Source organism: Camelus bactrianus, chromosome 19 (assembly GCF_048773025.1).
Source record: "Camelus bactrianus isolate YW-2024 breed Bactrian camel chromosome 19, ASM4877302v1, whole genome shotgun sequence".
In the NCBI taxonomy this organism is placed as follows: Eukaryota; Metazoa; Chordata; class Mammalia; order Artiodactyla; family Camelidae; genus Camelus; species Camelus bactrianus.
This window is the reverse complement of record NC_133557.1, coordinates 22453818-22477962: the sequence shown is the minus strand read 5'-3', so window position 1 is coordinate 22477962 and position 24145 is coordinate 22453818. Positions and strand designations below refer to the sequence as shown.

Below are 24145 nucleotides of genomic sequence, written 5' to 3'. Positions count from 1 at the left end.
AATCATCAACATCTCTCGTCTGAACTATTGCAGTATTCTCCTCACAGGTCTCATTGCTTCTGACCTTATCCCATTATAGTCTTTTCCCATAGAGCAGTCAGAGGAGTCCTGTTAGAACCTGTCAGATCAGATCTCTCCTCTGTTAAGAACCTTCCATGGCTCCCACTCACCCAGAGAAAAAGCCAAAATCCTTACAGCTACCTACACAGATCATGTATCTGACTTTCCTCTCTGTTCTAATCACATCTCCTACTATGATCTTTTCCGTTGCTTTCTCCAGTCCTGGCTGCCCCTGCCTCCAAATCCTCGCACTTGCTGTTCACTCTGCCTGGAACACACACAGTGCCTGCTCCCTCATCGCTTCTGGTTCCTCATCAAAATGTCAACTCCTTAGCGAAGCCTCCTCTCTCCCCCTGGGGTTCACTGGCCCAGCACTCCCTGTCTGTCATCTTACCTGCTTTGTTTATCTCCACAGTCCTTACCATGATCTGGAAGATTTTTTGTGCTTTACACAGTGGGGTCTTTACTGGCCATCTCTTCTGTCCCTAGGATGTCAGCTCCAGGAGGACAGGAGCTCTTACCTGTTTTGTTCACTCTTCTTGCTGCCCAGAGCAGTGTCGGCACTCATGGTGAGGTTTCTCTCAACCTGGAGGCCAAAATGAGTATGGAGACATTCATTCAATTAATATTTAGGTGTGCTTGGCATTCTTCTGTGATGAAAACAAGATTCTCACTGTCCACTGGGAACACCTGAGACATGGCTTGGCATGGGTTTGGGGTCAGACACACCTGGGTGGTAAAGTTCTGGCCTGTTGGGTGGGAATGGAAGTGATGTATGAAACTTCTGGTTTGGGATATTTAAAGAACCAGTATTCCCTTCCTTTCTCCCTTTCTCTTTCTGCTGGTTGGAAAGTGGTGCTGGAGCACACAGTGGATACCACACATTAAGGATGGTGGAGCTACAAGTTGGAAGGAACTTGGGCCCCAACACTTTGAGTCCTCCATTCATTCCCTGGGTTGTTTATGCCTGCACTGTAACGTGAGAGAGAAATAAACTTTATTTTTTTTAAAGATGTGTTACTATTTGGGTCTTTGCACAGCACCTGTCTTTATCCTCAGTAATACACGGGCATTGATTGGGTTCCTTTCAGAGCCTCAGTTTTCTCATCTGTAAAAGATAATGATAAAAACTACCATGAAGGGCAATTGTAAAAATTTGATGTCACATCTTAATAGTGCCTGGTCCATAGTGAATGCTCAAAAAATGGTAATAGTTGTTATTAGAACTTTCTCCCTTTCAATAGAGGCTCCAGGAATGCAATTTGACCAGGAAATTTGGAAGGCAGGCTGCAGCATAAATGGCATTTAAAGAGGGTGTGGCTGTTTGTGTTTCTGCTGGCTAAAGAGGAAACCATTAACTTTCAGTAAAAGTTACCACTGGGATTGCCAGGTGTCTGGATTTGGACTGGGCAGCCCTATTTTTGAGCTTTCAGTCCAGGAAACAAACTGAAAAAAAAAAACCAAAAAAACCCAGACATATAAATGTGTGTCCAGTATGTCTGTGGAAACCATCTGGCAGCCCTCGCTGCAGAATTTCAAGATACACCATCCAGGTCAATCTCTGGCCTCGTCTAAGTTGTAGAATTTACCTTTTATGCACCAATCTATTTCTGAATCTTTTTCTTAATTTTTACCCTCCCCGCCCCCCCTAATCCCGTCTTCATGTTACAAACCTTAGATCCCTGCTTCATTGGGAAAGCAACGTGGTGGAGAGAGACCTCTCTGGGGCATCTGCATTTTAAGACAGAAGTAGGAAGTGGGCAATGCTTATTTCAAAGGGTAAGGTGACCATAATCATCCCAACTGAGATGTTATTTACAATAGTTATCTTGGGACAACAAGTACAAATTGGGACTGTCCCATGCAAACTGGGGTGTTTGATCATCCTATAAACAGAGGATTCAGGTCACCTAAGTAGGGAGAAATCTAGGTGAAAGGAAGCAAATCAGTTAGGATGTTTCTGGTTGCAAATAAAGAAAACTTGACTCATTAGGCTTAAACAATAAGGAAATGTTTTTATCTTATAATACAAGAAGTCCAGAGGCAGGGTGGTTCCACAGTTGGGTAATTTAGGAGCTCAGCGACATCAGAGATTCAAGTTCTTTCCATCTGTCATTTTTGTCATCAGCTGGTCAGCAATGTCCTCCCTCATGGTGTCAAGATGGCTGCCACATCTCCAAACATCATGGCCTCACCTGGTTACAATAGCTAACACTCAACTGAGTATCAGGCCCAGGAAGTTTAAGGATTTTGGATCTATTAAGTATTTTGATCTGCACAACAACCCCTTTTGGCCCATTATTGTCTCTTATTTACAGGTAGATTCATCAAAGTCTAAAGAGACAAAGTCACTTGTGCAAAGTCACACAATTAGGAATTGGTGGGGCAGATATTTGAACCCAGGCACCTGGTCTCTAGAGCTACGACAACTTCCAAAGGCTGGAAAAGGACAAGGTACCATGTCAGTAAAGGAGCCAGGATTTGAACAGAGGGTCCTAAGCATTTCTTTCTCTATTTTCTCCGGGCTGTATTTCCAATGCTTTCTGGCAGGAATATGATTTGGCAAAGCTCTGGAGCCCTGACTTAATCTGATATCTATTATGTTTGAATCAGACCTTCAGAGCCTTCTGGAGTTATCTGCTTCCAACAGCAAGGTTCCTTTGGAGAAGTTTTGACTTGGGCAGTTGGGGATGGCTCAGCTAAGACTATCAGCAAGAGAATTATATTCTGGTCTGAAGAAATGAACCCTGGCCTGCGTGTCCAGCACTGGGTTGGGTTGTCTCGTTGTTCTGTCCAATGCCATGGGTGGAGACGCCTCTTTTCTCTTCTCAGAAAGCTGCTCTTGGTGCTCTGAATGGGGGAAAGGCTCCCTGGGCAGTTGGCCTGCCTTACTGAGAACTCATTTGCATTTGGGAAATGATTGGCAATCCTGGGCAGGGGTAGTCCGATAACTCATTTCTCAACTGGCTTGTTCAGCTTGGGATGGAAAAAAAAAAAAACAACCCACCCCTTGCTTTTCCTTGCTTTATATATATATTTATTTTTATTGAAGCATAATCAGTTTACAATGTTGTATCAATTTTTGGTGTACAGTATGTTTCAGTCATACATATACATACATATATTCATTTTCATATTCTCTTTTTCACTATATGCTACTACAAGATGTTGAATTTAGGTCCCTGTGCTATACAGAAGAATGCTTGCTTTATCTTAATTATTATTATCATTTTTTTTTAAAGCAGAGCTTGGGAAGGGGGTCTTCAAATCCTGAGCCTGCAGAATCTGAGAGCGTCTCATCAGGGAAGAAGGAACTCTCTAATGTTTCCAAGCAGCATTAACTTCTTCCCCACAACTGTGAAACTTATGCAACAGAAACGAAATGGTATTTCCCACTATTTGCAAAGTACATGGTAACAGAAACTCTAAAATTGTCCCTGTCGAAGAGAATTTCCCTATCGTTACGATTGCTTTTTTTTTTCCCCTTTAACTTGCTGAACTGAAAGTTTTTTTCCCCCTCTTTTCTCTCTGTTCTTTTGCAGAATGTTTCCGAGCTATAGCCTATTTTAGGCCCCTGTCCTGGAGATATACATGGATCTCAGGGCTCCCCACTAAAAATCTTGGAGGGTAGGGGTGAATGTGATGGGGAAGGAGGGAGAAGGGCTCAGCCTGAAACAGGGATAGAAAAAGGAAATCTCCCCCAGCCTGTGATTCCTTAGTCATGTTTGCTTCAGCGAGTTGCTCTGTGCCAGCATTAGCTGGGAGGCAGCCAGCCCCGGACCAAGGGAGTCCCCATTGATGACTCCAGGGCTGACCTCTCTATCTGAGTAATGAGACCTGGGTAGGCAGAGGCCTAGAGGTGCCACCAAACAACTCTGGAGAAGCTGAAAGCATCTCGTTTTTGTGTTTGCTTGTTTACTGATTTATTGATTGTTAATTTGGTTATTGTCTTTCTCCTTCCGCTCTAGACTGGAAGCTCCAGAAAGGCAGGAAACTTATCTGCTGTGGTCATTGCTGTATGCCAGCCTGGCATTTGGCAGGCCTTCAATAAACACTCATTGAATGAATGACAGAAGGAACTTGCTGTGTTCATTTGTTTAATTCCTTATTGTCTGTCCCCTCTGCTGGAGTGATGTCAGCTCTATGAGGGCCTGAATGTTGTTGGTCTCATTCACCTCTGCAGTCTCAGCTCCTCACCCAATGCTCAGCACATAGTAGGTGCTTGTGGCAGACACCTCTCTTAACAACGGAACCCCAAGTTGTTCAGGCAGACATGCCCCAGGAAATGGAGCAGGATGGTTCTAAGTTGATAGTGACAAGCCTGCTCCTGCTCAGGGATGATTTAAAGGTGGCCACATGACCCAGTCTGGCCTGTGAGGTGTAAGGGAGAATCTGCTTGCTGCGGCTTTTGGGGAACGTTTTCTCCCTGTGATAAAAGAGAAGCACAGAGGAGCACCCCCTTTAACCTCCTCTTTCCTTTTCTGCTGTGGAGTTGTGTTAGCTGGTGATATGGCAGGTGCAGCAGCCCATCTTGCGACTCTGAGGCCCCAAACCTTGGAGGAAAAGCCAACATGATGAGGACAGCTGGTTCATAGGTGCCTTGGTCCTTGATGATGCCACCAAGTTCTGAACCAGCCTGAGGAGCCAACCTCCTCTGGACCTCCTGTTAAATAAAGTGTCCTATGGATTAACCCATCAGTAGCCCATTTTTCTCCCCCTTGCATCTCAGTGTATCCGGATGGATTCAGCACTCAATCCATGAGTTGAATAAATTAAAGCCTTCACTTATGGAGCGCTTGCTATCTGCTCTAAGCACTTCGCTCATATTAACTCAGGAATCTTTGCAACAACCTTATGATGTGGGTACAGTTATGATCCTCAGTTCCCAGATGATGGAAACGAGGCACAGAGAGCCTAAGTAATTTATTAAGACTTGTATCATTTTTCACTATGAACGGGCTGGTGGGGGAGAAGTATTCCAGAGGAATCTGAGAAGGTAAAAGAATGTAGAAGAGACGGGGTGGGCCAGGAACGGGCTCCATCCACAAGTGCGGAAACGTCTGGGTCGGGCTTGTTGGCAGTGAGGGCCAATTCTTGGGTGAAGTATGGGGGGTGTGTGTGTGTGTGTGTGTAAGAAATATCTCTGAAGTTGAAGTTCATCATCCTTGGTCACAGCTGGGAAGGGGACTAACATTCATTAAATACCTACTATGTGCCAGCTATCCGTGTCAGGGACTTTGTATCAATGGTTCTCAACTGGGGGCAATTCTGTCCCTCAGGGACATTTGGCAATGTGTGGAGACATTTTTGGTTGTCATATCTGGGGAGGGAGTGCTACCGGCATCTAGTGGGTACAGTATGTCTGCTAAATGTCCTACAATGCATAGGATGTCACCTTCCCACAAAGAAGAGGATTAATTAAAGATAAGGCAACTGAGGGTCAGAGAGGTGCTATCACCAGTTCAAGGTCACACAGCACAGCAGAGTTACTCCAGAGACCTTCTGGAAAACCTAAGAGCCAGCCACCCTTTGGACACAACTGATTCCACTACCCAAACCTGGCAGGCTCACGGCCCTCACACCCTTGACTCTGTCCAGGGGAACCTTCACTTACCCAAGGCCCAAGGCAAATGTTGCCTTGTCCAAGCTCACAAAGATACAGAGCTCTGAGAGGGCAGAAGCCAGCCCACTCTCTCTCTGTGTCCTTAAGCACTTACAATGTTTACCCAGAAGCCATTGGGAGAACAATTCTGGGTATCTGGAACAGAAGATAAATAAGCAATAGTGTTTCGGCCTAAAGGATGATTGCAGTATATAGGGAGATATTACAAGAATCAGCCATTCCACTGAGGAGACAGTACAACCTCTGGCTCGTGAATAGGGGCAGGTTAGGGATTGTGCAGACAGTCTGGAGAGTGGGGCCAGGCTAAGAGGCCTGTTCATACATGCAACTTTAATTAAGAATAAATATTTATAGAGCATTTTCTACGTGCTAGACACTGTTCTAAGTACTCCCTATAGATTAACACATAAGCCTGTGCAGGTACCATAAGCTAGGTACCACGATTATTTCCCTTGTATCGATGAGAACACTGAGGTTCTTGAGGCCCGGAAACCAGGGCAAGGCCACCCAAGGAAAGGAGCAAATGTGGGAGCTGGGATTTTAACCTGAGCAGCTGACTCTAGGCCCCAGGGGGATCATCCCTTCATACCTTCCTGTGAGGCCGGTGAGGACACTTGTGCAGCAGTTCGCTGATTATCAAGGTCACACAGAGCAGCCTAGACTAGAAGCCGGGTTTCCCAATGCCTTATCCCGGGTGGTGGGTGGATGGGGGTGGGGGGCACGGCCAAAACGGTTGAACGGCTGCCACTTGATATTACTTTCCTCTAGGAAAGGTTGGAAACGCAGGCTCACCTCATGGGGGGCATAGAATTATAAAGAAAGAGAAAAAGAACGGAAGGAAAGAAAAAGGAAGGGGGAAAAGGAGTAAGAAAGAGACAGTCGCGAGCCTTCCTTCCCAAGGTCGTGGCAGCGCCTGAGGGCACCCAAAGGGCCGGGTGTCCCAAAGGCACGGACAGGGGTTGCCGCTTTCTTCCCGTGGCGGCGCGGGTTTGCTCCCGAGCGGCTCCGCTGCCAGCTTTTCCAAACCGGCGTTGACTCAGCCCTCGCGGCGGCGGCGGGCGGCCGCGGCGGCCGGACTTGCGTGCGTGTGCTGCGCGCGGTGGGTGCCGCGTGTGTCCGGGTGGGAGTGGCGTAGCCCGCGGCGGGCGTGGTGGTGGCGGGGGGGGGGGGGGGCGCCACGCGTCTGGGCGCGGAGTTGGTGCGCGGGCCGCGGCGGGCGCTGAGATTTGGGTTCTCCCGGCCCCGCGGGGCCCCTGCCGAAAGGTTCCCGCCCCAGCGCCCCGGGCGCCCCTCTCCGGCCGCTCGGAGCTTCAGACCGAGTCGCCCAGCGCCGCGGCGCGTCTTCAAGGGGCCCCGTGCGCGCACGGAGCGCCTCTGCGGCCCGAGCGCTGCGTGGCACTTGGCAGACGCTCCCTTGGCAGCGGGGGTGGCGGTGGCGGGGCCTGCAGTCTGGGAGCCCCGAGGACCGGCCCCCTCCCGCCCCTCGTCCAGCCTCCGCGCGCTGCCTCCGCCCCCGGCCCGGGCCGCCCACCCCCAGTCCCGCCCGCCCGCTCGCCCGCCCGCCGCGCCATGCGCCGGGCCAGCCGCTGAGCCCGGCCCGCCAGCGCGCCCCGTCAGGGATGGGGCGCCTGGACGCCTGAGTCGCCGCTGGGCGCGACCTCCGCGCGGAGGAAGGAACCGGCGCCGCGCGGCCGAGCTAGAATGGAGGTGCCCGGCGGCAGTGATCCCGGCGGCGCCGTGGCTGGGGACGGTGCCCACCCGGACCCCCGGGCCCCCGGCGCCACTGCGCCCAGCTCCGGCCCGTGCGCGGCCGCCCGGGATTCGGAGCGCCAGCTGCGCCTCCGCCTCTGCGTCCTCAACGAGATCTTGGGCACCGAGAGGGACTACGTGGGCACCTTGCGCTTCTTGCAGTCGGTGAGTGTCGCTTGGGGAGCGCGGGGACAGCGTCCGCTCCAGCCGCCAGACCCGCTGGGGAGCACAGGGGCCTCTGGCTCGGGGCGGTCTCCATAACCTGTGGCCACGGTCCCTGGGGGGTCGCGAGAGTCGCCTTAGGGGGCGCCTCGCGGGGCAGGCAGAGGAGTGGGGAGATGGGGCTCCTTCAGAGCTGGGCTGTCGCCTCTGGCCAGCCCCGCGGTGCTGCTCCTACTCGGGGTCTCCCGTACCCCGTTTCCCCCCCAGCACGCTGCTCTTTTGTCTTTTTCTTTCCCCCTCCCCTTCTTTCAAATAGTTTTAAAATTAGTTACATCCATGAGACAGGGTCTCTGGGACCCAGGCTCCGGGAGCTTTGGCTCCTGCGTTCTTTTTCCCGGGGATTTTTTCGCCACCTAGTGCACTACGGACTAGTCATCTAGGACCTTAGAAATCTTACAGCCCAGCGTTCCCGCGCGCCGAGTAGAGTAGGATAAAACCCAAAGCCTGGAGGAGGGACAGAGGTCGACAAAACCCCGGGGTAGGACCCCTTTTGCCCACGCATACGCTTTTGCTGGAGGTTGGGGACAGTGGGTTTCGAACTCACGACTCATTGGTTCAGTCCCACTGCTCCCTACCCGCCCCTAAGTCCAAGTTGCAAAACCACAGCGTCAGACTCTGTAAAATAACTGAGCGCTTATTATGTGCCAGGCGCCTACGTGTGTCATCAGGTTTAATCTTCACAAGTAGCCCATGAAGTAGGCACGAATAGTTCCCTCATTTTTCAGATGGAAGAGTTTAGCTCCAGAGAGGTTGAGTAACTTGCCCAGAATCACACAGCTGGTTCAGTTAACCGAGTTTTGAACCAAGGCAGTTCCATCTCTAAACCCCTATTCTATGCTGCATTTCTTCTTTTTTTTCCCCCTGTCAGAGGGAGGAAGGGGCTACTTCCCTGCTCTCCTAGGAAGTGAGAAAAGTGGCTAGGGGGTGGAGGGAGTGGAACTGAGGCGAGCCTCGCTGGAAGTTAGGAGACTCTGAGGGCTTTAATCTCTGTGCCGCCTGCTGGGACCTCATTTACTCCCTTTTCTGCTCTAGGAAGTCTTTTAATCCTGGTTCAGGAAGGGCTGGTGGGGGGTGGGGGGTGGGCAGGGGCCACTGGTGTTTCCTTCAGAAACCCCAGAGCCAGACTCTGCAGCTCCCAGTCTCTGGGGGAAAGAGGGAGACCCTGGCATCCTCTGGGATCCCCTGTGGCTTGGGGGTGCAGCTGAGGCTGTGTGAGGTCCAACTTTTAACTTGAGGATAGAGCCCTTCTTTCTGTGAAAAGAGGGGTGTGTGTGTGTGTGTGTGTGTGTGTGTGTGTGTGTGTGTGTTGGGGGAAGAGTTGTGCAGAGGCATTGAAAAACCATTTGGCTAAAGGACCCTTCCAGAAAGGCCTGTGAGAATAAGGCAGGGTTGGCGTTTCTTTCCCATCTCTCCCTTTCTCACAGTTTAACAAAAAAAGAAAAAAGAAAAAGAAAAAAAATCTGCTCAGTTTGAAGCTGGCAGTTTCTGAATTAAAGATGTAGGCAGCCCTGGTGTCTCTGAGCAATGTCAAATTCTAGGGAACTCCTCACTTCTCCTTCTGAGCCACTCCCTGCTTCTCAGACTGGAAGGGAAAGAGGAAAGACAAACCAATTTTTATATTAATGGGAAAGAAAGTATACCTCTTCCTCCCACGCCCTTGCCCTAGATGTGCCTGGCGGTGCCTTTCAGAACAGACAGAGAATGCGTTTGGGTGAACTGTGGTTTTAAATTGTCCATGTGTAGAAGCCGAGGGAGCTGGAATAATGGAAATTGATTAGAATCAACCATTCTTATTATTAAAGAAACAGAAAAAAGAAAAGATTTCTCTACTTCCATGTTATCTCCTTGACAGTTTGAAATTGCTGACTTTGTCTTTTTTTTTTTTAAATCTATCAGTTTTGAGGTGAGCTGGTTCTGACTTTGATGTCTTGGACCACTCCTGCACCTGTCCTGGCCTCAGTGTCCCCTACTTGTCAAGTGAGGGGAGGGGAATCCAGACTTTCTTAATATCTTGTCCTTTTGGGGTGTCCTTAAGCTGGGGCCAGAAACAGACTGATTGTGTAATTTGACCAGCCATACCTCCAATCTGTGAGCTGCAGGAGACCTCTGTTGTTTTGCTCCATCAGAAACCACCCCTAAACAACTCAAAGCCTTTCAGTTTTCAAAATCCAGGGCTGAGCACTTCACGAACTGCTAATTACCAAGGCTTTCCCCAGCATCGAGGCTGGCAGCCTGCAGGTCGTGATTCTCTTCTGTCTTTCCACTCTCTTCTCCCAGCCTTTATGCTTAGGGATTGTTCCCGCTCAAAAGAATGCTGGGTAATCCCTCTCTGCTTTTAATTCCATGTGGCAGAGGCAGATCTTGAAGGGCTGCCCTGGACTTCTTGTGTCCCTTGTTTTTAGGGTCTGTCATGGGTAGAATGAAGCCTCTGTGGTACACTGAGCATGGTGAGAAATGCAGAAAAGCCAGGTCTGGCTTCCTGCTCTCAGGGAGGGGATGTTCTAGACAAGGGTGGCAGAATGGGTGTTAATAGAAATCTGAGTACGAATCTGGGCTCTGGAGCCAGAGTGCTTGGGGTCAGGTCCTTGTGCTGTGTGACTTTAGGCAAGAGACTTGACCTTTCTGAACCCCACTTTCCTCATCTGTAAAATAGAGGATGATAATAGATCTTTTACAGGATTTTTAAGAGAATGAATGAGTTATATAAATATATATAAAGCGCTTGGAACAATGCCTAGCAGGTAGTAAGGCATTTCTAAATTTTAGTTATTGTCATTAATTGCTATGTTATATGATAATTAAACAAGTAATACAGATGATTAGGATTATAGGATTCTAGCATCCAGCAAGCAAGAGTAGTCAGGGTGGGCTGCCTGGAGGAAGTGAGATCTGCGTCAGCACTGAAAGGAGGACAGGAACTCTGAGTGAATTTCCTTTTGACCAATTACATTCCGGAACCAGTGGTTTTGTTTGGTTCCGGGCCTGGGGCTCTGTGGTTCCTCCAAAATCTCCGCATCTTTCACCACCTCCTTCAGGAACTGGATTGCGCCTCCTCCTCTATCTCCAAGTGGGCTGATGACTTTGGTGCTGTGTTTTGTGTATGTTTATTTAAGAATCATGGAAAGAGAGGGACAGCCCTCCTGTAGGAATGCTGGATCTCTCTTGGGGAACCCCATAGAGGTTGTGGGAGAAAATGCCCCGGGTTTTGACTGATCTCAGCAATTAGAAGCCCTGGCTTTGTTAGGTGCACCGTGTGTACTCTTGAGCAGTGTTAGTCATGGTAATAACGACAGTCATTACTGTTTGGGAGCTGACACTGATTTTTCATTTACCATTCTAAGCACTTTGCATATATCAGCTCATTTGATCTTCCCAACACTCCTATGAAGGAAGTGCTCTTATTACCCCATTGACAGATCAAGAGACTAAGGCAAAGATAGTTTTAGTATCTGGGTCGTGTAGATGGCTGCTGACTCCAGAACTCACACCCCTAGCCACTTTGCAGACTACCTCTGGCTTATAGAGGGCTTGACACATGACTTATTAATGTGGCAAAACTGGGATTCGAACCCAGGGCTGTGTGACCCTCACCCTCTGCCTGTGCTTTCTCTGGTTACTTCCCCTCTGTGAGGCCGGTTCTCTCTTCTGCAGAATGGGCAGGACTGTAGAAGAATGGAAACATCAGGCTATTGGGTTCCTCCTCTGCACTCCACATCTGTTTGTGACGTGAGAGTTGAGTGTGGGACTCTGCAGCCAGGCTACTCGTGCTCAGATCCTGGCTTTACCTGGCACTGACTGTGGGTGGCCCTGAGCAGGTTACCAGCCCTCTCTGTGCTCAGTTTCCCACTCTGTACAGTGGGCATAGTACATCACCAGCTGCATCATGGGTGTTGTTGAAGCTTGAATGAACTTGAGGTTAATGCTCTTAGAACTCTGCCAGGCACACAGTAGGTGCTCAGAATGCTTTGTGGCTTTCTGGGGGATGTGCAGCAGTGAGGGGCAGATGAGGTTGTCTCTTTGGGGCTCAAAGTCTTCCCCCTTAAAGAGAGGCCAGGTGAGCCTTGAACCCACTTGCCTCTTGGTTGGATTGGTTTAGGGTCTCTGCCTGCAAAGGTTGGGAATCTGTCCTCAGGGGCAGGTGCCTGTGGGTCCCCTGATGGGTATGCCAGCTGGGCAGTGATGGGAAGAGAGGGGGAGCCCGGGTGGATGGGCAGAGAGATTCCCCAAGGCTGCCCTTGGCTGAGGACAGAGACCTGTCATTCCCAGGCACCCAGAGGGTCTGCCTGAATTGTCTGGGCCGGGGTCCTTGAGGATCAGGGAGTGTGGTCAGAAAGCTCCCAGAATGCTTTCTGTGGTTCTGCTTTTTGGGGGTAGGAGATGAAAGCTTTTTTTCTCATTGGAACTCTGCTTGCCAAAACAAGAAACTGTGGTTTTGTGTTGTCACTATTTTTTTTTTTAAAGATTCTGTACTCCTAGTCTGATACTAGCGAGCAATGCTGGGGAGTGGGGGTGGGGGACACATTGTTAATTCTGCAGGCACTGAAACAGAGTGACCTAGCCAGTGACGTGGGGGTTTTCATAACGTTGTGTTGTGAAAAGTAAGTTGCTAAGATGTTCTGCCTTGGGAAAATGAGCAGTAACCATAATATACTGTCCGTTGCATGTATAACATTACAGGAGTTTGGGGGAAAAGATGGATGGATGTGTGTTTGTGGAGAAAGGCAAGCAGAAAGATAGAACAGGAGAAATGTACTAAGAAATGCTGTTTGTAATACCCTTTCCACATACCATTATGCGTAGGTATGAGAGTATTTCTTTTTTATAAATCTCCAACAGAAGGAATTATATTTGCAGCATGATTATTGATTAATGCAACAGCAATAGTAATAATAATTTTCTTAACACTTAGGTAGTGCTAAAATGTTCGTAAGCCCCGTGTAAAGCGTTCTCTGTATCAGCTCAAAAGTTCCAGGTATTACTGTGTTTCCCATTTTACAAGTGACACAAAGGCACAGAGAGACCAAGTCATTTTCCCAAGGTCACACAGCCTGACAGAGTGGGGATTCAAACCCAGGTTGTCTGGCTGCATAGCCCGTTATTTTTTACCACTAACCTGAACTACCCCAACATGATGCTGCGTTCATGACTAAAATGACTGCCTTTGTGAGACCTTTGAGCTGCCCAAGTGGGCAAGAATTAAGCCAAAAGATCCAAATTATCTGAGCTTTAGGATGCTGGAGGGCCAGGACCAGGCCACTTTGTGTTGGGCTGAACATCATCAGGAAGTTGGGGAAAGTTTTTTGATGATAAATGCCTAAGTGTCAGCAGGAGTTGGGTGGGGCCCGTGTTTTTATATAGCAAACAGAGCCAAGTACAGGGGAAGCCATAAAGAAATTAGACTGCTTTTCTCAGTGTGCAGATGTACAGGGAGCACCTACCATATCATCCAGGCAGCGTTCTAGGCCATGAAGATGCAGCCGCCAACAGGGCAAATGTGGGCCTTGTCCTTATGAGAAGGATGACTCAACAGGGATGCTAGAATTTGGGCATTTGGATGAGCATGTTCGTCAAATAAGCATTCCGGACACCCATTCGCTATTATTCTGGTGTTTGCTCTTTTAACCATTTATCTGTCACTTTAAGAAGAGATGGATGGGTAGGAGTTTGGGATTAACATGTACACACTACTGTGTATAAAGTAAGCAAGGACCTACTGTATAGCACAGGGAACTATTCTCGATATCTTGTAATAACCCATGATGGAAAAGAATAGAAAAAGAACATATATATGTATATGTATAACAATCAATTTGCTGTACACCTAAAAATGCACAATATTGTAAATCATCTATACTTCAGTTAAAAAAAAAAAGTGATGGATGGGGTTGGTGTCCCTGGCTTTTGAAGGCTTCAGGAGCACCCCTTTCTTAGAGAGTGTCCCCCTTTATCAGCCCAGTGAGCAGAAGAGCTGTTGGGCTCGGGGCCACTCCCTCAGATTAAGAAACCCACATCCTCTTTGCTTTACAGCCACCCCTCTCTTAAAGCTTTACAAGAGTAAAGTCTTTGAAGCAGGCTGTGCCTAACTGCAGGACTTCACTTCCTAGATTTTTGTGATTTCTTATCTTTTTCCCAAGAAACACAGGTTCTCTGGCTGGAACGCTGGTGGGAGGTGGGTGACCAGAGTGGGCGGGTCCTCTAACTGGAGTGTGGAGTCCCACTGGCCTTGTTTCGTGGGCACAGTGTGAGGTCAGAGCTCCCAGAATTTAGGAGACAGAACTTGAGAGCAAGCCAGGAGGTGGAAGGTCTGAACCTCCTGGTTTTGCAGGTGAGACCCCCAAGGGGACCTCCTGTAGAAGTTGTGGCCCCCGGAGGGAGGTGAGCCCTGGTCAGGGGTGGTGGCTCTGCAGCTGGTCAGGGCTCCATCCTGAGAATTTTGAGGAAGGGCTTAGGGAGCCTGTAGCCTTCTCTGGAGATGTGTTTTAGCTTGGATCCACTGTCTCCCTTAAACAGGTTCCGTGGGGGGCATTTCCAGCCCTAGGGTCTGGTCTGGGGTGAATCATCCGTCAATCAGCCATCGGCACTGTTGGCGTATTGGGTGGGATCGCTCTTTGTTGCGGGGCTGTCCTGTGCATTGTGGGAGGTTTAATAGCATCCCTGGCCTCTACCTACTGGATGCCAGTAGCACCCCTTCACCTTCCCCGACCCCTGGGTACAATTAAACCTGTCTACAGACATTGCCACATGTCCCTTGGGGGCAAAATAGCCCCTGGCTGGGAGTCACTGGCTAAAACCTCCATTGACCACCAGCTAGGCTTTTAGACCACTTTAGGACGTTCACATACATATGTACATACGTATGGAATTGATGTGTGTGTGTAAATGGGTACGTGTTAACATAAATGGCAAGATACAGTTTGTTCTTTTCACCCTGCAGTGTGTCTTGGGTTCATAGTTAAGAGCACAGACTCTGGAGACAAAGGGCCTGGGTTGGAAACCCGGCTCTGCCCCTGTGTGACCTTGGATAAGTCCTTTTGCCTCTGTGAACGGGTTTCCCCGTTCAGTGAAGTGGAGGTAATCGTAGCCATGGTGGGGGTGCTGAGAGGAGTGAGTGTCATCATCCATGCACTTGGCACAGCTGTGGTAGGGTCAGTCTCCCCGAAATACTGGCCGTGGAAGGAAGAGAAGCCCTCCAGCCTCCCGGCCAAGTGTGGATTTTTAGGTTTATTTTAGTTTTTTCAGCTCCTTGAGGACCAGAAGGGAATCTGCCCGCCCGCCTCTCTTTTGTCTTGTGGTCAGACACACAATCTCTGTTTACCCGCCCGGTTCCTTCCCCAGGGTGGAACTGACAGATGATCCCTTGATTCTGGGCCAGGGGAGGTGAGGCTATTTCAGGCTGGCAGGACTAGGGCCACTGAAGGCTGGTAGTGGCAGGTGGCCAGTTGCCACCAGGATCTGAGGTCTTGTCCTTTCCTCCCCTTGCTGGGGAGGGTGGGTGGCTTCTGCAAGGAGCTACTCTCAGGAGGAGTGAGGCCAGCTTTGGGGCGGGCTGTGGGCGGGCAGTCAGTGCGTTCATTCACAAAGTCACTTATTCATTCAATAAATGGACATTAAGTACCTACTGTGTGCCAGACACTGGGCTAGGTGTTGACACGTGGCCAGTACAAGATGGACAGGGTTCTTGTCCTTATGGAATCCTCAGACAATACAAAAAGAGATCACTTGAGAAAGTGACAGGAGGTGTAATAATGATCACATAATTCACTGGGGCCCTCAGTGTGCCAGGTACTGTGCTTTCTATGGATTATCTCTTTGAGTCCTTGCAACAGTCCTCTGAGGTAGATACCATCATTATACCTATTTTGCAGATGGGGAAAGTAAGGCCCAGAGAGGTTGAGTAACTTGCTCAAGTCCACACAGTTTGGGAATGGATACACCAAGGAGGAAGTAAAATGGGGATATGTTAGTGATGGGGATGGTGGCATCTCTGGAGATAGGGTGGTCAAGGAAGGCCTCTCTGGAGAAGTGGCATCTGAGCTGTGTCCTATGGCAGAGAAGGAGCCTGCTATGGAAGGAGTTGAGAAGTGTGTTCCAGGTAGTGGGAACAGCATGTGCAGAGGCCCTGAGGCGGGACCACGTTTGACTTGTTTGAGGTGTAACAGCAAGAGGCCAGAGCAGTTGGGAGGGAGTGTGGGGGAAGTGAGGTTGGCATGGGCAGCAGGGGCCTGGTGGCATGGGCCTCACATGCATGGTGAGCAGTTTGGGTTTGGTCTTATTGGGGTGAGGAGCCCCTAGGGTGGAGCATGGTTTAACTGATAATCTGAAAATCAGGACTGACTGGTGGCCTTCCCAAGGTCCAGCAGCCACCTCCTGCTTCTAGCCTGGACACCTGTCCAGGAGGGAGGACCACACCTTCCCCTCCCCCAGGCAGATCCCCTGTCTGCACCCAGGCTGCTGTGTGACTTGGGGCTGTTTCTGTCCCCTGTCTAGGGGGGTACTGTGTCTGAGCTGACCACACCCAGAGAGGAGTTTGGGGCCCCATTTGTGGCCTGGGTGTGGACAGGCTGTGCTGGGAGGGCTGTTGATGGACTCCTGCTTCTTATGAGGGAAGGGTACACCCCTTGTTTTCCGCTCAGGAAGCTGATTTGCATGAATAAAAACTGTTAGGTGGCACCTCTGACTCCACCCTCCACTCATGGCTGTCACAACAGCACTTTACCTGATACCAGCTCTCATCCCCTCCCTGGGAGACATCTTTTTCAGACCCATTTCACAGGTGAGGAAAACTGAGTCACAGAGGGTAACTTGCCCAAGGACACAAGGTTGGGAACTGGCCAGGACGATTGCAGTCACCTCCTCTGCCCTCCCTTTGCCGCCCACTTTCTGTTCTCAATACGTGGTTGGAGGAGTCTGGTTAGCACTTAAGTTAGGTAATGCCACTGCCCTGCTCAAAGCCCTCCACCAAAGCTACCACTTCCCTCAAAGTAAAAGCCAAGTCCTTAGAATGGCCTGGAAGGTCCTGCACGATCTGCCTGGTGCTTCTCCCATCCTCTCTTATCTGTCTTTTTTTCTCACGCAGTTTTTGGGTTTTTAAAACATTGAGATATGATTCACACACCATAAACCTCACCTCCTAAAGTGTACAGTTCGGTGGTTTGAGGATATATTCACAAAGTTGTGCAGTCACACCACTGTCTAATTCTAGGATCTCCAGTTGCTCCTCCTCCCGCCCTCCCTCCTCTCCAGCCACGTGGGCCCTTTCTCAGATGCACCAAGCACACTCCTGCCTCAGGAGCTCCTCACTTGTTCCGTCTGGAATGCTCTTCCTCTGGTACCGCTGTGGCTCACTCCTTCAGGCCTCCCCTGAAACCTGGTGTTCTCCATGAGCTCTTTTCTGACCACCCCCACCCCGCTTCCCACTTGAAATTGTACTCCACCCCTGTGCCCACTTCCTGTCTCCTTTTTCCTGGGTGGTTTTTCATTCACTCTGTCTCTCCAGCACCAAGGACAATGCCTGGCATATAGTATGTGCTCAATAAATACTTGTTGAATGAAAAAAAAAGCCTCTTCTCTGTATACATGTTTTTATTTTCTTCTATAATGGGACTGTCATGATTTATGTAACTGCTAAATGTCCACGTTCAGATTTTTGGGGACCTTGGACTGAGATAGTCTGATGTTCTGTAACACAACAAGGGTGTATGGGTGGGTGTGGGCCAAGCTATGTGTTGCAGGAGAATTTTCCGCAGTGTGGTGCCACGCTTAAGCACCCAGAGTCTGGCCCAGACTGCCTGGATCTGAATCGTGTCTCTGCTCCTCAGTGGCTGTGTGACCCTAAGCAAGGAGTTTCCCCTCTCTGGGCCTCAGTTTCCTCATCTGTAAAGTGGATTGGGACACTTTGCTCAGTGTCTGGCACACAGCCAGTCTCCAGTCAATGATAAGAGTTCTTTTATTGAAATTATTCTTATATTTTAGATTCTTAGTATTTCCGTACTTTTTTGTACTAGGACAGTTGCAGGGTCTCATCTTGAAAAAAATACCTCAGATCATTCCTAGGGCTTGAAATAAGCACCTGAATTCATTTTGGCCAAGTGGCCACTTGTCCCAGACTCCTGGTCTCTGCACTCAGAAGGCAGTTGGGAGCAGAGGCATCTCTGGGATGACTGGCATTTGAAGCTGGAAGATATTATCTACCCCCTCCCCAAGGGAACCTACCGAAAGATGAAAAAAAATGGTCATCTCTTCAAAAATACTTTAAGGCCCCTCCCACTGCCCCACTCTGAAATCTCTTCACAGACCTGAAAGGGCACAGAATAAACCATTCCCACTTGCCGGGTAAGACGATTACACATCCTGCTTCAGCTGCATCCTCACAATTGTGCTGATGAAGAAACTGAGGCCCAGAGATGTGAGGCCACTTGCCCAAGATCACAAGTGAGGACGTATCAGTTATCTATTGCTGTGTAACAAATTACCCCACACTTAGTGGTTTGAAGCAGTCCTGTTGATAATCGTCTTGCAAATTCTGTGGTCAGAATTCCAGGCATGATGTAACTGGGTTTTCTGCTCAGGGTCTCACAAAGTTGCAGTCATGGTCTGGCCAGGACTGCGATTTTGTCTGAATCTTAAGGGGCCTCTGCTTAGGTTCTTGGTCGAATTCGGTACCTTGCAGCTGTAGGACTGAGACCCCACATTTTCCTGCTGGCTGATGGCTTGTGATGGCTCTCACCTCCTAGAGGCTACCCTCAGGTCCTTGTCAGTATGCCCTCTTGAAACATGGCCCCTTTCTAGTGGAAGGCATGGCCCGATAAAGGAAACACGGCCCCATAACCTAATCAGAGGAATGAATTCATGCATGGTCCCACCCACTCAAAAGGAGAACGCATGCTCTAGGGCATGTATATAAGGGGGCAGAACACTTGGGGACCATCTTGGGCTCCCGCTTACCACCATGGTTAATGGTGGATTTGAACTCCGATTGCCTCCAAAGCTGAATTCGACCAAGAACCTGAAGCACAATAAAGCAAAGTGCAGTGATATGAGGTCTGCCTGGACTCTGCTGTTGTTGGGTAGAATGTTCTACAAATGTCATTTGGATCAAGGTGGTTGATAGTATTGTTCAGATCTTTTATGTCCTTATCGATGTTTGAACCTCTTGTTCTACCGGTTCCTGAGTGAGGGCTGTGGACATAGATCTGGGTGTCTCGCCCTTGAACTCTGTCAGTTTTACTTTGCATATTTTAAAGTCATTTTGTTGGGACATACACATTTATGATTAAGTCTTTCTGATGAATTGATTTTTTTTTATCATTATGAAACACTCCTCTTTATCCCTGTTAATGCTCCTTGTCTTGAAGTCTCTTTGGTCTGATATTAATATAGCTATGCCAGTTCTCTTATGCTTTCTGTTTTCCATCTTTTTCCTATTAGCCTCTTTGTGTCTTTATATTTCAAGTGCATTTCTTACAGGTGTCACAGAGCTGCCTTGCTTTCTTATCCATTCTGACAGTCTTTGCCTTTTAATTAGACTATTTAGCTCATGTACATTTAACGTAATTGTTGACAGGGTTAGGCTTAGGTCTAACATCTCACGATTTCATTCTGGTTTGTTTGATGAGGTGATGGCAATCATAAAGGGTCTCCTTCCTCTCCTGTCCCCACTGTGCTGGAGGTAAGGGGAGCAGAACATTGAGGCTGATTGAATCCAGACTCCTTACTGTGGCTTATAAGATTTTCTGTGATCAGAACCCTGCTCACCACGCCAACCTCATCTCCCTGCAGGTTCATTATGTCCTGGGCCCATCAGCTTTCTTTCTGTTCTTGAACTTGCCAGGCTGGGTCTAGCCTCTGAGCCTCCTCATTTGCTGTTCCTTTTGCCTGCAGCACCTTTGACTGCGCTCCTCCCTCTTGTTCAACTGTGACTCAGTGTCACTTCCTCAATGAGCCTTCAAGTCAAATTCTGTACATCAGCACACCTATTTTCTTCTTGCTACCTGTCACTCCCTGAAATGATCTTGTCAGTTTACTTGGTTAGTGTCTGTCTCCCCAACTAGGATACAAGTCATATGAGGTCAGGGCTGTGTTCACTGACAAACCCCTGGCACCTGGCTCTGTTAGTATCAGTCGAGGGAATAAATGTGTGAGAGAAGAGGATTGAATGGGTGATACTCTGTGACAGAGGCCCTCCTGGCTCTTGCCACCAGGCCTTCCTGGTTCCTTGACTTTGGGGAGCGTGGACCCCAGCGTGGGGAGTGCCTGCAGACTGGCCTCCTGCCCTAAGCATACCGGGAGGGCAGAGGGAGCTCTGTGTCCCAGCCGCTAGCTGATGGCTGGCCAGGCTGTTGATTGGGTGGTTTTTAAGATCTAATTCCCTTTGATCACAATGGTAATAAATACAGTGTGGCGGGGTGGAAGGGTAGACGTTGAAAGTACATTTCCTTATGTCAATTCACCTGCAGGCTCTCTTTTATGGAACCAAGTATGGGAAAATGATGTCTTGTGTCACCAGCTGTATATGTTGTACATTTGCACATGTGTTCAGGGGTCTTGACATAAAACCCCAGTATGCTGTATTTATGGGCATTTTAATACATTTTTTGTAAAGTTAATTTTTGGGTAACTTTTTGTTTTGACATTTCAAGGATACAGAGCACCCCATATGCCCTTCACCCAGATGCACCAGTTGTCAGCCATGGGCGACATTTGTTTGGTAGTTCTCCCCTCTTCTTTCCCTTCTCCCCCGCCTCTGCCTCCCCTACATACACACACACGTGCACACGCACACCCGCATTATTATTATTATTATTGCTTAGATCCATTTGAGAGTAATTGCAGGCATGATGCCCCTAAATAATTCAGCACGTATCTCCTAAGAACACGGACAGTTTCTCATATAACCACAGTACACTGAACACAATCAGGAAATATCACATTGGTACTAAATTATATAGTCCACAATCTATATTAAAATTTCACCTATTTTTTCCAGAATGTTTTTTATGCCTACCCACTCCTCCTTCCCCATCCCCCGTCCAGGGTCCAATCCTGTATCACACAACGTGTTTAGCCTCCTTCTTTGGTGATGTTTCACCTCCGGTGTGGGTGGTGGAAACTCTGCCCTAGGGTGTGGCTCTACCTGTGCTTGTCCTGGGCCACCACTTACCAGCTCTGTGACCTTGGGCAGTGGGCTCTTGGGCCTCAGTTTCTTTCCCTGTAAAATGGGGAAATCTCTGTTCTTACCCCACAGGCTTGTTCTCTTCCCTGCATTTTGTTGAGTGCCTGCTGTGTGCCTGGCCCCTCAGTAGATGCGGGGGATTCAGCTGTCACAGGGCAGGCAAACATCTGGGCCCTGGGGGTGGTGCTGAGAGATTAGGTGCAGTGAAGTGGTAAGCGTTAGGCGCGGTGCTGGCTCCCAGGGGCGCCCTCCGCACACTGGCTGTTTCTGCTGTCACTTTTCTCGTGGTAGAACATTTGCAAAATAAAGACAAGCAGAAAGATCTCACCCTCCAAACAGCCATTTCACCTTTTGCTGCATTTCCTGCTTGTTCTTTGCATTGTGTTAGCCTAGGTGTGATCACACCACACACAAGATATTATGTCTTACTTCTCTCGTCCCTTCTTTGCAGTCCCTCGTGTTACCACCAGGCACTGTTCATCACCAGTCCTTTAATGGCATCATAGTGAAACGTGATGGCTCTGGATGCCCACTGTCCACGTCGAATCCTGGCTACTTACTGGCTGTGTAACTGTGGGCAAGTGCTTTATCTGTGTGCGCCTCATTTCTGGAAATGTGGCTCACCTCTTAGATTGATGGGGAAATTAGATAAGTTAAGACCTGTAAAGCTCTCAAAGCAATGCCTGGCACATAGTAAGTGCTCTGTATATATTAGCTATAATTATAATAACTATAATAACATAGTATAACAACATACTAACAAAGTTATTATTATTATTTAACCATTCCTTTTATATTGAGCATTTACATAGTTCTCAGCTTTTCACAATTACAGACCATGTGTGTCTGTTCAAACTGTCAGTTCTTTTATTGATTCATAACTGGGGCTGAAGGGACTGTGGCTTATGACCTTTTGGTCTTTAATAACCCAAAGAAACCATTGGCAACTAGAATCTTTGAACTGGGTTGTCAGAGCAGGAAGAGACCAAGACATCATCTCACCCATTTGTCTCATTTCTCCAGAAGGGGAAACTGAGGCCCAGAACTGTTCAGTGACATGGTCCAGACTTACCAAGTGATTTTTGTGGCTGAAAGGGAACTTGAACTTGAAAGCAGGTTTCCTGACTCTTCTCCTGTGGTTGTTCTGTTTTTGTCTAACAGCGAAGATGCTTGGAGGACAGAGAGGGAGTTTTAAGTCGTATTCAGATGATTTGGAGGAATCCTGTGTGCCTAGAGAGTCCCTCTATCTTTGGGAAACTTCATTGTCAGATTCTTTGACTTCAGCGACTGTAGATGGTGTGTGTGTGTGTGTGTGTGTTACTATCATTCACCGTCCGTGGGTCTGCAGCATCACAAGTTCCAAACTGGGGGTTTTCAGGCTAGCCCAGGCCCATAGGTAGGTTTTGTCAGGCCTGTACAGTGTTTTAAGAATTTTTTATTGGTTACCAATATTGAAAAAATCAAGAAATTTCATACAAAAAACTCTGCTTCTGGCTTCTTAAATAATCAGAAGATCTGTCCACATCAAGGTTGCATTCCACAGGCAAATAGTTGGCCGGAGCTGAGTAGAAGTTGCCTTCTTTCAACAGAACTTGCAGTCTTCAGTTTGCCACAGTCCCCACCCTTCTCTAATGTCCCCGACACTTAAATCAAATGTTGGTTGCCATTTATCACTGTATATGCTCTGCTGTTTTGTTTTTTTTTTTTTCAAAATAGAGTTAAGAGGACATTGTAATATTTCTTCTAATCCTTGTTTTGATCAAATGGAAAACTGAAAGCCCCAGGACAAGAGGGTTGCATGTTTTAAGAAAAGAAGGAGGCACAAGTTTCCCTTTGGAAGAAAGATGTGTTTAGTAAGCAAAAAAAGTGCCTTTTTTTAAGAAGGATACTTTCATTGTCATCATGAAGGATCGCCCTCCCCCCCCACCTGCCTGGCTTGTAGGCAGTTGAGTTTGAGCTGCATCTTGTAGTTGGTGGGTGGTCCTTCTATGCTCTGAGGTGAGTAGAGGGGGAGAAGATGGTCTCTCTTAGGGTGATTGTCTTACTCCAGCTTCCACTTCCTGTGGCCTGTGGGCAATCACTGTCTCTTATTTTTTGCAATATCAGCTGTTGAACTGGAGTTTCCCACATTCATGTGTCCTACTTCCTGAATCTTTTTTTGTACTTATGCTCCTTTGGGAGATGCTGGGGTGCAGACCCCGGAGAGGAAGCAGTGGGCTCCTACACGGGTGCTGGGGGCCCCTCAGCTGCTGGCTGGGTCCTCCTCTTGGACTGCGGGACCCTGCTCCCATCCAGGCAGACTTGGTGTCTTCCTGTGCTTGTGTGGCCCCATGGAGACCTCTCCTTTGCTTTTTTTCTCCCAAATCTAGAAGGTTTTGAAATAATAATAATAATAGTAATAATAATTGTAACAACTACAACAACAGTAATATCACAGCTCTTGCTCATAAGGTCAGCAAATGCTGGTTGTCAGGATTCTTTGGTTGCAAGTGACAGAAAAGCCAGCTCAAACTGCCTTCAGCAGAGAGGGGAATTGCTTAGCTTGTGCTGGGGGAGGGTCTGTTTGTTGTCCGGGCGTGGGCGCTGATTGGCTGTCTTGGGTCACGTGCCCACCCCTGAAGCAGTTACTGAGACTGTCCGGCCAGGTCTGAGTGAGGGGCCCACCTGCACCACGGGGGAGCCGTGGTTCCCGGAAGGCAGACGCCAGGGTCCCGGGCCTGGAAGAAGGGGAGAGATGCCACGTGGGAGCATCTCTTCTCTTCTGAGCTGGTGTTTCCGTCCCAGCTTGGAAGCCTTTGCCTTCTCTCGAGTCTTGGGTCCCAGGGGAACCCTGTTGTCACCTGGCCTGCCTGCAGTGCCTTCTGGCTTTTCCACATCCTACCTTCAAAGCCTTGCTCATATCCTGCTTCCTCAAGAGGCCTTCCCTGACTGTTCCGGTCCTTTCCGTGGATCTAATAATAGCACCAGCATGTATGTGAGATGTTGTCCTCAGTGGACATGTCTCAAGCAACATAACCTCCCAGGAATTTGACGGGGAAGATGTTCCTATGCTGCCTATTTTATAGATGAGGAAACAGAGGCTCAGAGTGGTTCAGCAACCAAAAAGGCTTCAGGGTCACAGAGCAGCCTTCTCTCTTATTGGAGGCTCCACTGGGAGCATTTTGCTTTCTCTGAGGCCACATAGCCTGTCCCTTCTAGGTATCGCACCTTAGGAAAATGGCTTAGCCTCTGTATCTGCAGGAAGAGCATTCCAGGCACAGGGAACAGCAAGTGCAAAGGCCCTGAGGCAGGAGCATGTTTCGGGAACAGCAAGGAGGCCA

At 48.7% G+C, this 24145-nt stretch overlaps 1 protein-coding gene across 1 annotated transcript in view; it reads left to right on the top strand.

The window, feature by feature from the left end:
- Nucleotides 1-7212: 7212 nt before the first annotated feature.
- The window catches only part of PREX1 (phosphatidylinositol-3,4,5-trisphosphate dependent Rac exchange factor 1), a 175674-nt gene continuing 158741 nt past the window's right edge, over nt 7213-24145 (top strand). The window contains exon 1 of the mRNA XM_074347397.1: nt 7213-7597. Within this exon, the coding sequence (XP_074203498.1) occupies nt 7385-7597 (213 nt within the window). The 5' untranslated portion in view covers nt 7213-7384. The remainder of the gene's footprint in view (nt 7598-24145) is intronic.